The sequence below is a fragment of the Gopherus evgoodei genome, chromosome 1 (genome assembly GCF_007399415.2).
Source record: "Gopherus evgoodei ecotype Sinaloan lineage chromosome 1, rGopEvg1_v1.p, whole genome shotgun sequence".
Classification (NCBI taxonomy): domain Eukaryota; kingdom Metazoa; phylum Chordata; order Testudines; family Testudinidae; genus Gopherus; species Gopherus evgoodei.
Window position 1 is genome coordinate 328287455 of NC_044322.1, and position 18334 is coordinate 328305788.

Below are 18334 nucleotides of genomic sequence, written 5' to 3' on the forward strand. Positions count from 1 at the left end.
TGATGAGCCACTGATTTCAGCTGAATGTGAACACAATGCAGCAACTCAGCAGATAGAGTGAAGAACCAGCTCTGAAGTAGTGTAGACCCCAATTAAGTCCCCATTCTGCAGTTTCTGTACAGGTAAAACTTCCTATTGCATCAAGTTTTACCTAGATAAGGGGTTCAGAATAAGGTTCTAAATATGCAACTGGACTTTTATTACTTAAAAACTGCAAACCACCTTCTTAGCCATCAAGTCAATAAAGTCAAATGTGCAAGGTGGAATGGGGACATCCACATCAAAATCATATTTAATAGATTTACTAAAACATAGGGGATGACTAATTTACATCCTCTATCCAACTGTATCTTGTTTAGTTTTTTTCTCATGTTGTGGTAGAGATGGGTCATTTAGCTATAAAATATTACACACGAAAGATATTCAGAATAATGTTTATTTATCTTCAGTGCTATAGTTCATTAAATACTGGTATCATATATCCATGTTTGAGGTAATATAAATTAAAAAATATCTTTAAGATTTCAGTCCCATACTTGTGCTCTCTATATTTTTTCTATCACCATACAGAATTTTGAAGCAAACAGTAGTTCATAATTTTGAATACACTGTGAATATCGTTTTAATATAGTCTTTTCTTGTCAGACTAGACTTTTGAGGAGAATGGTTATTGCATGATACATTTTTAGTAGATTTTTTCCTTCTATTAGAATTTTCTCATAAAATCTCACATATCCAAGTTATAGGATGAATGGGCATTAGGATGTACTTTGGGCCAAGGAAGACAAACTTTGAACCGGAATGACAGCACATGCTGCAGGATTATTGTCCGTATACATTATGGCCCAGATCCAGAAAAGCCACGTAAGCATGGGCTCAACTTTAAGCATGTGTCTATTCTCAAGTGACTTCAGTGGGATTACTCACATGCTTAGTTAAGCATGTGCTTAAGTGCTTTGCTGGATCAGAGTCTAGGAGAGACTGCAAACATAAACTAACAATCCTCTTTAACTCTGCACTGTTTGAAAACATTGCTGGTTTTACACTGCATCACCATTGCAGGATTTTTTCATATCAGTGAAGCACCTTTGAAAGTTTCTAACTTGGTTCATAAATAGACTATGCAAAAATAAGCTGCTAGAATGACCCTCTTCTCTCTATTTTGATAAAAGCAAAACCTGATTTGAAAAGCTATTAAAGTAATTTTTCAATGGAAAAATATATTTAAGAAAATAAACTCTTCATTTCATCATCTTCCATTCACACATAAGATTAAAGGGCAGGGCATACCTCTCACTCACAAATGCAGACTGAAGCATTTCAATCCTTTTTGCACTATAAGCTGGTGTTAGTAAGCCCTTATCCTAAACCTCCATCAAGCCCAGCACAAGTGAGCCAAAGAAACAAAAAAAATAAATGTTTCTTGCATATGTCTTTTTCATAAAGTCTATGGAGAAAAAATATATTTTCCTTATTATTAAACTCTTATTTAACTCCTGCCATTAAAATAAAAGATACACCTCACCAATATCTATTTAGCTTTAATTAGCCATTGTAAATACAAAGGATATAAGTGCTCTGTAAAAATCACTGTGACATGCCATCAAACTCTTTCAGTGTTTCAAAAGTTGTATTGATCCATATTTAATTGATGAAGCTACAGCTAACTTTTTGTGCTTGGGTGCTCTTGGAGGTAAAGGTGTACTGTCATCCGATTTTTTTTTATTATTCTATTTTGCAAACTAGTGACAGTGGTGATGATGCTATCCTGAAAAATCAATTTGTGGTATTACCAAAGCCTATGGTCTGTATTAAAACTCTCCATGCTCATGCAGTGAATTGCATTGTTGAGGGTTCCATTACAGTGGTACTGGACCTAACCATTAGGTTATATCCATGCAGCACTATATCTTTAGTACTCCACAGAACTCACTATCGCCCTTGGTTCTTCAAATGTTGCCATCATTAAGTGCTTTGGGGTAGGTATGGAGAGTATTTCCCCTGCATCGGTTGGTGAATGAATACTGTTGTCTGTAAGGTTGGAAACCTCTTCCTCGTGATCTTCATACAGTGTATTGACGTTCAGCAGAGGGTGAGTAGGATTACGATTCAGTGCAGCTGTTGGTTCTAGTTTGACGTGGCTCAGGGGTGTATTTGTTGCAGCAGCAGTAGTTGTTGCTATGTGATTGTGATTGCAGGAGAGGTAAGTCCCAGCAGCAGGGACAGTTCTGCATGTCTCAGATGAGTATGGAATCTCTTTCTCATGATGTGGGATGACTGAAAGAAAATAGAATACAGAGTAAATCACTGGCTAGTCTATTTTCCCCCACTAATCCGCCACATAGCTGTATCCTGATCCCACAGAAGTCAATGGGAGTTTTGCCAGTAATTTCAGTAGGAGAAGAATTGGGCCGAATACACAGGTTTTAATTGGACTGAGAAATCTAAGACTACTTCTTCATGAGAGCTTTGACTTTTGAAAATTCTAGTCCTAGATGCACATTACAGTGTGACTAACAAGTTTTGTAAATATTACTTAAAGCTACATTTCTAAGCATCCCCTATGTGAAATCATCCTCATTACACACACCATAAGCTGCTATTCTAAATGAAATAGCTCAACAATGTATAATCAATAAATGTTTCTTTCCAGAACTTGCTCACTCAAAAGCATTCTTGGGTGGGGTTTAAGGTGGGCAAAAAAGCAGCTGTTGTAATTATTTTGTGCTCACAACTTAAAATATCCAAACACTTGTTTAAATAAAGATAATTGAGACCAGAAACCCCCTGTAGCTTCAGGGAGTCGGAGTCAGAACAGGCTACTGGATTAAGAATGCTGTAGGAAGTCCTGCACACATATATTGGGGAGTTTGAGGACTCCAAAAAGGAGCATAAGAATTTAGAAATGACAGAAATTTTTAGATCTCAAATCACTTTTCTGCTGGGCAGGGAGGACACAGTAGCTGTCTGTCTGCTGAGGTCCAGAAGGGGGGAGGGGGGGTCTTCTTCGCTTATAAGGAACTTAGAGCCATATCTTTAACACAAAGTTTTCTATAACTCCAACTGCATATTTCATCTTTTGTATCGGTCACTTACAGTAAAACAAAATAGCTAGATATGGCGCCCATCACCATAGCATCTCAGCTCCTCACGATCACTTGAAATATTTGTCTTCACAACACCCCTCTGAGCTTAGGCACTGACTTTTATTTTTCCCTAAGGGTGCTCCACCCCTGCTCTGCCCTAAGGCCCCACCCACAATCCACCCCTTCCCCCAAGACCCCGTCCCTGCTCTGCTCCCTCCCACCTGCTGCTCTCCACCCTCCCCACAATGCCTTCCCCATCCCCCAAACAGCTGATCGGTAGCACAGTGATTAGCTGTGGCTGGTGGGTGGTGAGCAGTCACAGAGTCGGCCCCTATGCTTCTGAGCTAGGGAAGTATTATTATCCGCATCATACAGGTGGGGAACTGTGACTTGTCCAAGAACACACAGAAGTCTGTGGCCAAGCTGAGAAATGAACCTGAGTTCCAAGAGGTGCCTTTCATACAGACCAGCCTTCCTTAAAGCCAAGTAAGACAAAGGAAAATTTAAATTTATATTAAGGATTACAACTCAACAATAACCTGAGTTTTCGAATCCTCAAGATTCAGGGCATAAATCAGCCTCTAACAAAAGGGGAGTAGGAAGATTATTCCGTAACTGCCTTCTGCACAGTTTCGTGCACCTTCCTCAGCAGCTGGCACTGGCTCATCATACACGGGACACTGGATTAGATGGAACACTGGTTTGATCTAGCATGGCAGTTCCTGTGTTACTGGAAAATGAGTGACATTACTAACAATGAAGTGGAACAGAGAGCTAGGAAAGGATGGGGTATCCTGGGAGCCAACTATTACCTCTTTTCCTGGCAAAAGTGGTGACATTTTGCATAAGGCCAAATTCAAAATTACGTGTAAAAATCTATTACTACTACAAAAAAAATCTGCAAAGCAGAAGGACATGTTGCATAGCTCTGCCTTGCCACAGCTCTACTACTCCTTATCACAGACCTATATCGAGAAATTCTACCTAACCCATTTAAGAAGACTACTTGCCCTTATATTATCAGCTGCTTAGAAATTTAACAAGATAGACCAAACAGATCAGGTCATCTTTGAGTTCAACCTACAGCAGACAGCTACTCCAAATTCTGGCCTGTTCAGTTTATCGCTGTTGAAATGGTACTGCAATGACATACTGTACCTTTGAGAGAAGAGGTGACATGAACTACGACATTTTCCTCTTGGTTTAAAAATCCATCCTCTTGGCTTTTGGATGTAGGCATTGAAGCAATGGCTTGAATCTCTGGCTTGGGTTTTTTACTGCTAAGTATATATGGGTGAACATCCAGTGAAAAGTGCCGTGTATGTTTTTTCTCATTGCCTGTGCTGGAGATGGTGTTTGACTCAGTTTTATGAGATGATGATTGCTGTGAGGTTTTTGAAGTGGACTCTATCAAAGGAGCAATAAGGCTATCAGTTGCTGTTTTCCTGCGCACTGGCTTCGGCTTTTCAGGTTTGTGGTTTTCAACCTTCATAATAGCTAACTGCTCTTTGAATGGCTGCGGAAGTGGATTGCTACTTGGGATCCATTTCATCTTCTTCCTAGGTCTCTTAATGACGAGCTGTTCACTGGCATCAATGTCTGCTGGATCGACACTGGGGTCTATAGTCTGAATCCCTGAATCGCGCATCGTTGGTGTGACATCATGATTAGACTGCGCCAGCGCTGCCAGCAACTGGCGCACCACATTATCATACATCAGATCACTTTCATTTGTTATAAAATCCAGGCGGTTCAGGGATTTTATATGGTCCCGATTTTCATTGCAAAACATAGCTAAAATATTGATGTCACAAAACTGAGACTTTTGCCACTGTTTCTTGGTCTTTATTCCAACCTTGTTCAGTTTATCAAATATGAAATTAGACTTGCGGAATATGAAAAGGTGAACTAAGTTGATGAGAATGATCAAGTTCATAAAGCAGAGGAGGACAATGTCTACTCCAGCAATTATCCGTTGCAGCTGGACAGCTGGCAGCTTGCAGTTCACTCTGATGTGTAATTTGGAGCTGCTCGTTTTGTCAGGAGGCTCTCCTAGTGCACACGTAAACTCATTTTGCTTCTGCGTAGCATAGTAGGTGGATAAATATGTAATTGGTATAATGCTTAAAAATATGATAAATAAATGTCTTGCAAGATAAAGTTTAGCTAAAAAGTTACTTCGCCCTCTTCTTTCCAGGTATTTTTCAAACAAATTCTGCTCAGGGCTTTTTTCCTTTTCGGCATTCTCAATTATTTCTCTTTTTTCCCGCTCTGTGATCCCAGGGCCTTTGGATTGTATTTGTTTCTCTATTTTCGGTGCACGCCCTTCTGCTGCACGGTGGTAGCAGTTATCAATCTCCTGAAGCAAAAAATTAAGCTCAGAAGTCAGTCTGGTGGAGGCCAGAAACTCCCAGCCAAGAGCTGGAATGTACATTATGCCAGCAAAAGCCAGCAGTGCATAAGGAAGGAACTTATGCTCAAACAAGGAGGGCCAATGGCTGGCATCAACTCCTGGCAAGGCATCTATTAGTTCTGTCCAACAATATCCTCTGGCATACAAGGCTTGGTCACGGGTGAAGTTGTGGGGTGTGTAACAGTATATTGGCTCCTCTGTATAACAGAGAGAAAAGTCACTGCTGTGCATTTAACCTACAAAAGGAGCTCTGTAAAATAAATATTTCAAATGATATCAATGTTCTTTTACTGTTTCTTTACATGGCCATCAAGTCCACAAAGATTTAATATTAGTTACAACCCGTACTGCCCACACCCCGGGCAAAACTATCTGCTTGAAGAGCTTTAATAAATCTCGACTAGAAATGTTAAATATATTGCATTGGCTACCACTTCCAATGTAGAACTCCACACTGAACTCTGGACAGCTAATGAACAGGATATCCTTAACCACTGTACAGCAACTGAGACTGTTTATCAAAAGGACATGGTTTCCCTATAGAAATAAGCATAATATATGACTCACCTTAGTGAAATATTTTTTCATTAATAAAGCCAAATTATTTGTAGTTGAAGTCAATGAATCTAATCCTGTGAAAACTCACAGTAACAAGGACTATTGTACTGAACATGACAGAGAAAATTTAAACTTAATATCATCTAGATACTGGGTCAACTTCATCTCAAGTGTCTCTTCGATTTCAGTGGTAATAATTGGACATTCTCTGTTGATGTAACAGTCTATTTAGCATGGTAAATATTTAGTTTTACCTTCAGATATTTACTGTTAAAAGATTTTTCAAGACTAGCAATAAAATATTCTATAAAGTCTAGTGAAAGTTGCACTATTGTTAGTTACTCACAATGACACAATAATGACCTTGACCTAGACATGCTCTTAGAGGAGAAGGCATGTACTATATCCATGTCAGCTCAACGATATGTCTCTAGAGAGAACTGGATATGGAGTAAATTTTTATAGTGTTTTGACAGGCATTACAAGAAGCAGTTGCTAAATCAGACCCACATTAAGTAAATATTTTTCTTCTTGAACACAGAATGTGCCAAAAACACCAAGCTTGTTTCTATTATGAACACACAACCTGGGCTCTGGGAGCAACAGGATTAAAGGGTTTTTAAGGGTCAGTTAAGGCTGCTGGGTCTTTACAAATTGTAACACGCCTTGAGAGTTTTTTCATTTGGTATCAATGACTAGCAATTTCCTCTACAGTGTTTAAACCCTTCCCCATAAATCACATGCGCAAAGAAGCTCTAATCTTTGCTGCAGCAGTAGGCAAAAAAAAGACCCCCACCTGCCAAATTTACTGAGCCTCGCAAGGGAAACCGAACAGTTCTCTTGTACTGTGGAAGTATCCAAAAGGCACATGCACATACTGGGTCTTCATGTAATCAAATCAGTGTAAGTTTCAGGTTTAGTTTTAGGTGTTTTGTCAGGGGCGGTTTTTTTTGGGTTTTTTTTTTGGTTTTTTTTTTTGAAGCAATGCACTGCAATAAGGATTAGTTTCTAAAGTACAACTAATCTGGGTGGAACAGTTACAATAAATGCTACTAAACAATACAAAGTCAATTCATTTGATAAGCCTAATGAATTAGAATTAAGTACCTTTACAACAGAAAGTAAAACAATACCTCAAAATGATTCAGTTCCAACCTTTCAGAGAGGGCAGTTTAAGAAGAGTATGTTAATGTTACTCAACTTCTCATTTAGACTCATTTTTAGGTGTATTTCCAGAGTCTCTTTACTCGAATATCTTTTCTGGCTGCATGAGCCCCAAATTCCAGCAATTAGAAAAAAATTCCAGCTGCAGCATCTACCACCTGCTTCTACTAGGAAAATGCTCATTGGCTCCCTGGTTTTCGGCAATCATATCGCATCCCATTACTGATCATGGGAGATGTGTGCCAAGAAATTCCAACTCCTGCCATCAGGGGGTTGGTTACTGTTACTACCTTACTGCTAAGGTTTCCCTAGAGATTCAGTAGGTTCCTATGGAAGAAAAGTTTCAGTTAAATAAGTAGCACAGACACTGAATGCAGTTTCTTATATCCAGAAATATATTAAAAGATCTTCCATGCGCTAAGCCACACTTGTCAGCTCCAAATTAAGTTTCAGAGAAAAACTTCTCCTGTGGAAAAGTATGTGACCATTTCTCCTAGGTCACAGTATGTACTGTACCAGAAACATGCAGTCAAGACTATACACAATTGCTCGCACAAAGCAATTGCATTTATTCTGGATCCATGCACCAGCTGGTGTTATGAAATAAATCATAAACATTGTTTTTTTGTTTTTGTTTTTCCACTGAGGCCCCACAATTAAGATAACTATTGCAATATTTCAACACAGAATTGCTATGCAATAAAAACAAACAATCTCAATGAAAGGTCATATACTTAGCATTGTTATTGATGTGCATGCACCATGGATTGGGCACATATTTCAAACTTGGCACAAGGAGTAGTGTACTCTGGTATAATTATTTAAATATACTAACTGTCCAACTATGTATAGCACATAGGAGAGAATGTAGAGAAAAAGAGAGAGAGACTGACCAGAATGACATTTCTATGTATTTCAAGAGTCATGGCAGGTCAATATCTAACTGGGCTCAACCCAGTCTAATTGGGCTCTCTGGAGTCTTTCCATTAACTTCAGTGGGCACTGGAGCAGGTGTAAAGTACTCTATAGGAGCAAATCTCTATAGATTACGTACAGGAGTTCTTACTCTGCAACCATTTCATTCACATTGGTCAGAGAGAAAAATCTGAAGAGTTGCACTACAACGTTTGAACCAAACAGAGTCTCATTTACTAGAGATGACTTCAAATATGAGTTTCTCCTGTTGAGCAAAGAAAGTCAAAGTTCTGCTGGGGAAGTTTGCTAGCTCTTCCACTGTTAAATGCCTGTTTTTCAGCTGCTCTCACTGTATGGTGTGAAGTGGGAGTTTTGTAGTTCATTACAGTTATTGAGCACGCTGTACTATTTTTAACTGGTGTTTTGTTTATTGATATTTATTTAGGATATTGTATTGTTTTACATATTTATTATTTTGACAGGCTTGCTATGAATAGTGATGTAGCATTTAAATAATGAGGCACAACACACACTCATGGTGAAATCCAGGCTCCACTGAAGTCAGTGGGAATTTTGCCATTGACTGCAATGAAGCCAGCATTTCATCCTCCCCTGGTACATTTTTAGCAAGGAATTAGCTATGTATACAACCTACTGATTGCAATGTTCTTATAAATGTGTTTCTAAAACATAAGAGCCACATAAGAGTGTACAATTTAACAACACTGTTACACACATTCATGAAAGTCCATGGGACTACTCACATGCTTAGCATTATGCATGAAAGCCTTGATGAATCAGGGCCAGGGGGCCTAAATCTGCAACATGCTGAAGTCAGAGAGAGCTGAAGGCATTCAGCACCTCTACAGATTGCTTAGCACCTTGCATAATCAAGCCCTTCTTAGGCAATGCTACAGAAATATTCCATAATACAATTCCTTTAGGCTTCAGGGAACACTGTGAAGATCCAGTGCTCTAAACAGATATTCGTCACAATCCAGATTTACACATATGCATTAGGTACCACTGAAACACAGGCTTCTGCTACATAAGCCAGATGAGAAGCTTCATGAGATCAGCTGGTACAAAATACTATCATACATTGACAGGTCTATCATAATGCAGTACAATATCATGCCACACACATAACGCATCCACAATATATCACAGTATCAACATACATGCAATCAAACAGCCACAGGCATGCATCATCCACACTAGGTACATAACTTGGGAATAAATGCGCAATAAAGCATGTAACCAAAGTATTTTATTTAAAGGAAAGTAACTAATTGTGTTTTTTTAAAGTAATGTTTAAAGGAAAATGACTCTGGATCCTCTTCTCTCTGGAAAAAAAAAATCATGTTACTCAGGTGAAACAGTGCAGTCTAACGAAAAATTATATTACCTAACCAGATCTGCTTTCCCTGTCAATATTTAACAGGGAAATTATGTATAACTCTGTTACTTCTGATATTATTTAAACAATTACTGGGTGAAATCCAGGTTCCATTGAAGTAAACGGCAAAACTTCCACTGACTTCACTGGGGCCATGAGCTCAACAGCAATATTTAAAGGACAGTTATGAAAAAATAAGCTCCACATAGGGACCAATTCCTGCAACAACTTACACACACAAGGCTTATTACATATGTAGTCTTACTTAACTCAGTGGGTAAGATTAAGCACATGCATAAGTGTTTATAGGATCAGGCCCTAAGCTAGTTCTATAAATTCTAAGTATTATTACTATTAATAAAATAAAAAGACAATAACTTTACCTTTATTTAGGAGTACTGTCCTTCACTTCAGACTGTAGGTTCCATGCCTGATGATTCAGTTTGTCTTCCTGAGGCACAATTTCCCCCATGATGAGAAAGCATAAGTACTGACATTTATTCTCCTTTTTTCTAGCTCCAGTTGGCCTGTTTAAAAAGAAAAATAATTGAAAAAATAAAATCAAGAAAAGGGACTACCCTATTGCTGATAAATGTCCCAGATTCTACATGCCTTACCCATAACTGTGTATGATGTACATAAGCAGTCTTTATGTTTAATAGCCAATAGACTACCCACACAGATAGGTACAATGAAGGTAAATAAGGGTGGCAGAAACAGGACCAATATTTATAATTGTATCTTCTCATGAAGTGTCGATTCTTTATTTATATACATTTCAAGTCCTACAGCATAGTCCTAAATTATCACTACATAATTAACATACACACAAAGTTATTTGGGAGAGTATTTGCTACAAATTATTAACTACATATAGCAGACATTACCTTTTCTAAAATTAACTACACAACACATGCTAAAATTCACTTACCAGGGAATGAGGCGTAAAGGCCTCAACAGTGCCTTGTAATGCCTCCCCCAGGGGAAGAGAAATATTTTTATCTGGGTCCTCATTGAAACGCGGAGGCCCAGAGTGACAGAATTAGTTCAGAAATAGCAACTGGTGCAGTAGGGGGTGTCAGAAATTCCTAGTTGAAAGCCCCTAGACTGCTTCCTATGGGGAGACATTTTTCAATAATGAGCTATCATCCAATACGCGATGACCATGTTGCAAGATGATAATATCATTGTACAGAGATGTTCCATAGTGATGTACTGCTGCACCCCACTTCAACCATTTCCTCCTGTGCTATACAGAACTCTGCGAGGAAAAACAGACATCTGGAGGAAAGTGACATGGCTTACCCTCATAATCACGTGTGTTTCTGTACTGTGATCTTGATTTCCATGATGTAAAGCTTTAAGGGACAATATCAGGTCAGTTAGAAGGCAAGTTTAGGTCCTGGAGAATGACCAAAATGTAATCAGTGAAATTCATCCTATACACAGGGCCCCAAAGAGAGACCTGTGCACTGTTTACTTTTCAATTCAGCCCTAATTTGAGGAATTAAATAGTGGACAGGCCTTCTGCCTGGAGATGAATTTCACTCAAAGTGAATAAAGAAATATTCCATGAAATAAAAAAAAAAAATTAAAATATTTTTTAGCAATTTAAAAGTTCCTCTCCAGTGATTAAAAGCCCAAAGCAACCATATAAACACTCAGGCCCAGATCCCTAAAAGCTATTTAGGCATTTAGCTCCCATTGAAATCTGTGTTGTGAAGACCAAGACTGTAAGAGAGTTCAAAAAAGAACTAGATAAGTTCATGGAGGATAGGTCCATCAATGGCTATTAGCCAGGATGGGCAGGGATGGTGTCCCTAGCTTCTGTTTGCCAGAAGCTGGGAATGGGTGACAACGGATAGATCACTTGGTGATTACCTGTTCTGTTCATTTCCTCTGGGGCACCTGGAATTGGCCACTGTCGGAAGACAGGATACTGGGCTCGATGGACCTTTGGTCTGACCCAGTATGGCCGTTCTTATGTAGATACATTAATAATCATCACCACAGAAATACCTATAAGTAACCTGTGCTTGTGCATGAAAAGCCAAAGTGAAATGAACTCTGACCATAAAGTAAAACTGGTTATATACAACCTGGTCTAAACTGCACAGTCTAAGCAGGTCAAGTGCAAAAAATAAACAGCATAAATGGTGGAAATATCATATTTGTTATATTCATATTTATAATGATCAGAAGTGTAAAAGTTGACTTTTATCAGAAGCTTTTTTGCCCAGGTATAACTCAAAAATAGTTTCAGTATAAAAAACAAACAAACATGTCAAAAAATGAGCCCTTAAGGTAGTTAAATATTTGTAATCTCTTCTAGTAGGTTGTTGGGATTTTTTTGGAAGGTGATATGGAAGACCCTGGACTATTGCCCTTTAGAAAACAAGCTGCCCTGTATGTAAAAAACCTGGTTTTTGCAAAATGTCAGTGCAGAGCCATAAGAACGTCATCACATAGCATCACAATCCCACTGTAGATGCCTCTTGCTCTCCTGAACTGGTCCACCCACTCCATCAGCTATACATATTGGAAAGAGGCCATGCTTTCCCTCCCAACTGGCCTCTTCAAACCCCTGGAGCCTGCAAATGGTGAGCTCCCCACAACCCCTAAATGGATCTCACTCCTTCATTAAATAAAATAATCACAAGTAATGACTTAAACATGTCTTTAGATGGCTCTGCACTGACAGTGCCCTAGGAATAGTGGTTAGGCTCCAACCCTCAGGACCATAACATTGACTGGGACTTCTCAGATGATTGGCCGAAATGCTGCTCTCTCAGCTTCCTAAAGTCTGTGTGATGGCCACCGGGAGTGTAAGAAAAGCTGCTACCATAGTGCTATTGGAGCATTGTACTTCCAAATTCAAATACAAGTGCATAAATATGGGCCTGATCCAAAATCCAGTCAGCCAATGGAAAAACTGCCTCCAAGGCCTTTGGATCAGGCCCTGTCTGATGCAAAAGAAATCTCCAAGGGAATCATATCAGTCTACTAAATAATATGCCACCAACAATAACATTTATACATATTTGACTTTTAACTCATGCACCACACAGATCTTAATGCTGACAATTCAATGGTGAGGCTGATTCTTTCTGCAGCCTTTTTCAGCCTCCAATACATACGGGCTGAGATTTTCCCAGGATATCTGGATGCCGTTCTCCTTAATGTTAATGGTAAATAAGGCTTCCAAAGCCCTCAGGTGGCTTTAAAATCCAAGTCTATGAACTTCCCAGAACTTCAGTCATATTCCCAATATTATTTAACCACGTTTTCCTCTTGAATAAGACTGAGTAAGGCAGCATCTAACAAAACAGATAACTTAGGTCACTGTGAATTCCTTCAGGTGTCTGTAAGTACATGTTAAACTTCACCTCATTCACACTTTAGTCCTCAACAGCATGCATCTGACACCTGACACACAGAGATCCCATGAGAAGAACAGGATGCTCATGTCTCCATGCATTCTCTGAGAACTAGAAGCCAGGACAGACAACTGCACGTTACTTCCAGAAATATTATATGTGATCTTTACACTATTCCTTTGAACTGTTTTTTGACTGTAGAAAACAACTCTACTGGATAACTATGCCTTGCCTCGAGTTAAGCTCATGACAGGCAGGGGGGTGCACAAGAGGGTAGAATGCAGAGGCATGGACATCCTTGCCCCAATAATTGGCAGAGGCCCTGGGGCTCTGGCAGTGAGAGCGAGCTCCTCTGGCCCTGGCACAGAAATGTCCTTCCAAAAGCCATCAAATTTAAGTTTTTGCGCATGCCCCTGAGGACAGGCCAGCTTGCGTCTATCCTTTATTTGTAAGGCCCTGCCAAATTCACGGCCACGAAAAACACGTCACGAACTGTGAAATCAGATCTCCCCTGTGAAATCTAGCTGTTGGAGGGGCAGGGCTGGGGACACCCCAGCTGGAGGTTCCTACTGTTCACTAGTCCTGCTAGTTCTGACGGGGCTGGGAAGAGACAGGGCTTCCTCTTCCCCTGCAGGGCTGCTCCTGAGGGGGAGCTCAGACCCACGTCTGGGTATCTTCCCTGACTGCAGGAAGCTCCATTGATGCTGCCAGGTCTGAAGGCTCCCAGCAGCATGGGGGAGATCAGACCCACCTCCACCTCCTTGAATCTCCCTGGCTGCGGGGAAGTTTTGTGGCTGCTGCCTTCTGAGCCCAGCTCTGAAGGCAGTGCAGAAGTGAAGCAATCCCACAACACCCCTACATCAGCTTTGTGACCCCCCGCGATGCACTTTTGGTGGGACCCCACCGTTACAACAGTGTGAAATTTCAGATGTAAACCTCTAAAAATGTGAAACTGACCAATTTTAAAACCCTCTGGCCATGAAATTGATCAAAATGGACCATGAATTTGGTAGGGTCCTATTTATTTGGGAACTATCTTCAACCTTTAGGTGAAATTCCCACCAGAGCAGTGAGTCTACAAAAGATTCTATGTACCATTTATATCCTGTATAAGGCCTGGATACTACAAAACATGTAAGCACGTGCTTAAGCCCACTGCTGCTCCTCTCATCCTATTTGCTGAATCAGGGCCTAAGGGTCTGTAATAAGTAGAACTTAAGTGGGGCCAAAATACTTGTGGGACAAATTTCTGCCCTTAATTATGCCTTCATGTAACCAAGACAGAATCTGGCATTGTACTCTTAGCAATAATAATAAAAAAAATAGTTTTTTGCACTTTACTGCCATATGCTGCTCTAGGTGCAAACAGAGAGAATTTTGAAAAAAAAACACATAAATTAAAAGCCACCTTATACATACGTCAGATGACTTGAGTATGTGTAACATACACTGCCCACATCTTGAAACAAGAATATTAGTAAGAGAAGTTGATCAGAGATACCAAAAAAGAGAATCTCATTGTGTATTTAATAAATCCTCAACAAACATGATTTAAAACATACTGTAGATAATGAAATGCATCAAGAGACATTGAACTCATATAGAAACTGTACTACACAGTGAAATAAGCATCATTTATCCAGAAATGATTACATATAAGGAATTAAAACATAAAACTTGAACTGACTCATCAGTCATTTAACTTACTGTCTCCTTCCATTACTTCCTCATGAGAATTTTCTAGCAGAAGGGTGGTAGAAGGCTGAGCTAGGTAACTGCTAAGAGATATAGAAATACAGTATTTGTGAGCAATGTTTGGTATTTGAAGCATCAATTTATAAATTTAATAAGAAGGCCAACAGCAGAGCTTGGCTTTTTGACCAAAACATAAATCAACTGGCTGCCAATGTTCTGCTTTATTAGAAGTATTTAACAGCTTTTGAGGGCAAAAATTAACATGTGACAGTTGACTATGATATGAAAATTATCATTCACTGTGACGGGAAAACACTGGGTAGTGTACATTATAAGAAAATTAATGTGATTTGGCAATTCTTGGACTCCATCATTAACCCTAAAGCTTTGTTTGATCATTCAGAAATCAAACATTTCAACACCTTGATATTTAAAATGGAACATAACATTTGCAACAATGCATTCATTCCCTTTGGAGCCTATGCTTCAGCTCCTTGCTCAGAAAATCTCCCACAGACATCAATGAGAGCATTGTCTGAGTAAGCAGCACAGCACCGGACCTGACCTGTTCAATGAAGAATTTTTCCTTATTATAAGGAAAATAAAACAATACACACAAACTAAGCAGTTAAGAGCAAGGACCAAATTCCTCCTAATCTAAAGTAGGCTGAAGAACTTAGTGTCTGGGAGGATGAGGCAACAACACCATAAGTATCCTTACTCTAAATGCAGAATCACTGTCCTGACAATCATATTGCAGCTACCCACAGAACAAATGGGCACGTACATTTCTACCTCGGATGACCTATTTGTCAGAGCTTCAGGTCCGTGAGTTTCATGGCTAAAGACAGGAGGAACTGAAGGGAGAGTTAAAACAGCACTGGACACAAAATGATGCACTTCAAAGTCAGATTTAATGTTGTATGTGTAATTCAAGCTTCCAACACTTTGATTCAAGACATTGTAAAAAGGACCTATATACGGAAATGTGCGTGTAGTGCATCCAAACATTTGGGACTCTTTAAATCTAGATCAAAACTTCACAGCTCTGACCTGTCTCTAGAACGGGAGAAACAGAACATCAAATCCAAAACAACTGCTGAACTTTGGGGTAGAGTGGATGTGGTTTGATTCTGGATTAGAACTGCATGTCTGCTCTGTGGTTACTGTACTAATGTGTAACTAAATGAAATTTTGTGGTGGCTTATCATTTCTTTACATATTCTTCCAAGAAGGATGCAAAAGGTAGGAGCAATAAAATTCTGGTTCAGTAAGAAAAATTGAAAACCCCCTAGTAATCTGAACATACTAATCCAGTAGGCTCTGACATTTCTAATATGGAAGGCCACCAATAAATAATGTATAAATTGCACAAGTGACACCATAAAATTATAGACTCACAGCTTGCTTCTAGGCTGTCTGGCACCTTGTATAGTTATTTTCACCAGTACAAAGTGGAGGTACATTTCCTCCATTCACACACCAGTGGTAGTGTTCTAAACAAGAGTGGTGTACTGAACACTGTATTGAAATTGTAAGCTATCACTTGAAATGCTCAGGGGTTTTCCTGGTCCTGCTTGCAGGCAAGCAGGATCTGTACAGAAGCATGTGATTCTGAACCTAGCACCAACTGGTTTGCAGGCAGCCAGCCCAGTGTAAAGAGGGCTGAGTTATGCCTCTCTGTTTTGGGGGACAGCCTGCTTTCTCTCTGTTTTTGGATTCTTGTGTGTTATTCTGAATTTTAGGAAATAAAAGTAGTGTTACACTGCCACCCTGCAGCAAGAGTATTTATGTTTTTATCTCTCTCTCTCTGTGTATGCCATGAACATATAACAAGGTGCCGGACAGCAAAGAATCAGGCCTTTGTGTATGAAACGTTACAGTATGAAAAACGGAAGGGTTTCTGACCCTTTGAAGGGTCCATGAACAGACATGTACCATGCAAGGAGATGCATATGACGTTGACTGTGCACTGGAGACTGGTGTATTAAACTCTCTTATTAACATGACTAGGGACATCTTTGGTATTTTGACAGAAATACAAATACCTTTGACAATAAAGGAAAGAGTTCAAATATGCACAGACGGTAGCTTTCATCTTAAATTAAAAAAAAAAATCATCCTTTTGTTGTCCTTAAGTTTCAGACAATAATTCCTGAAGGAAAACACTGAATAAAAACAAGTAAATTCCTCTGGGCCTACCAGCTCTGTGCATTTGGACTTGTTATCCTCTGTGTATTACCTTCCACACAACTGGAGCCGACTCCTTGAGACCTGTCTGAATCCTTGTAAATGAGGCTTTAAGCCCTGAAATTTTAGAAGACAAATCTTGGGTTCAACTTAAATTCAGATCCGAACCCATTCAGTCAAAGACTTATAGGCCAATCCTGCTCCCATTAAAGGCAAAATGCCCCCTGATTTCCAATGGGAGCAGAATCAGCATGTGAGATGCAATTTTTCTAGGGCTGGGATATACGGGTCAGAGATGGGGAGAAGGCTCATGCCAATCCCTTGGACTCTCTCTCAAGCTCCCAGATTTTTTTTGCCAGCGTAATAGCCGAGTATCTTTCTTAGAGGCCTTCGTACCCTCACTGTGGTTATCGTGTGGCAACTATAAACATGCTTTGTATAGCTGTTGACTCACCCTCTGGGGAGCTTGCTTTCTAGGAATCATGCTATTTTATTTCAAAAAAATTAAAAAAAAACTGGCAAGTTCAGTAACAACACTGTAAAATGGACTATATGTGAGCAAGTGTCCACAGGTCTCTCCTGAAAGATGTCCTGAAGAGCATAAGTAAAGGGTGAATTTCACCTCTTTGCAGAGGATCAGCACAAGAACCACGGTATGCCCCATGTAAGCCTTAACTTATGCCCTCAGAGTGAAATCCTGGTCCCAATGAAGTCAATAGCAAAACTACCATTGACTTCAATGTGGTCAGGATTTCACTCTCAAAATCGTATTGGGCTTACAGGGTACAGAGAGGCCTCATAGTGTCCCTCTGCGCAGGGGAGAATTTCACCCAAAATACATTCCCATCTAGTAGTGAAGTTTGAGGAGGAAATTATTTTCTCTCTCAATAGATTTTGTTTACATTACAGTTTCTCACATCTGGCAAACAGACTGTCATCTCAGTTTATCTTTGACATAAAATCAGGAATAAAAGTTCATAAAGAGTGACAGCAAAGGTACCTCTGATGGAAGAAAGGCTCTTCCATATTTAAAACAACACGTAAAATATGAAGCTCACCTACACTGTGGTCTTATTCATGGAGTTAACATAAGACTTAGTTCAGTGCCTGGTGAACTACAACATCCTTCTTTACGTGTTAATATAATTATTAAAATAGTAAATCATATCCTTAATTTCTCAGTGGTGATGTAAAGATAAAAGCACTCGGGTACCAGGGCAATCAGTGTGGAATAAACTGCCTAGATAAACAAAGAGAAAGTTATGTTAACTTAACCAAGCATTTGGCTTATGAAATAAATACAGTATTAACATCATAAACTAAGTCTCTCTTTACTTTACCCATCAGGGAAGTACAGTACACGTTAACTCATGCTACAGAAATAATGATCTTTAAGACTGGAGATGGATTATTGCCTTTTAAATAATTCTCTCTGTCATGACATTTTTTGTTTGTCTTGTTATCTAAAGTATAATTGTGCTTGTCTATATTCACTTTCTAGGCCAACGAGACATGGGCTGATGCTGGGAAACTCAAG

At 39.4% G+C, this 18334-nt stretch overlaps 1 protein-coding gene across 1 annotated transcript in view; it reads right to left on the reverse strand.

Annotated features, from left to right (window-relative positions):
• Positions 1 to 457: 457 nt before the first annotated feature.
• Positions 458 to 18334, reverse strand: part of PANX2 (pannexin 2) — a 35335-nt gene continuing 17458 nt past the window's right edge. Inside the window, exons 3-4 of the mRNA XM_030549211.1 lie at positions 4245 to 5696; positions 458 to 2277 (exon numbers count right to left, since the gene is read on the reverse strand). Of these exons, the coding sequence (XP_030405071.1) occupies positions 1913 to 2277; positions 4245 to 5696 (1817 nt within the window). The 3' untranslated portion in view covers positions 458 to 1912. The remainder of the gene's footprint in view (positions 2278 to 4244; positions 5697 to 18334) is intronic.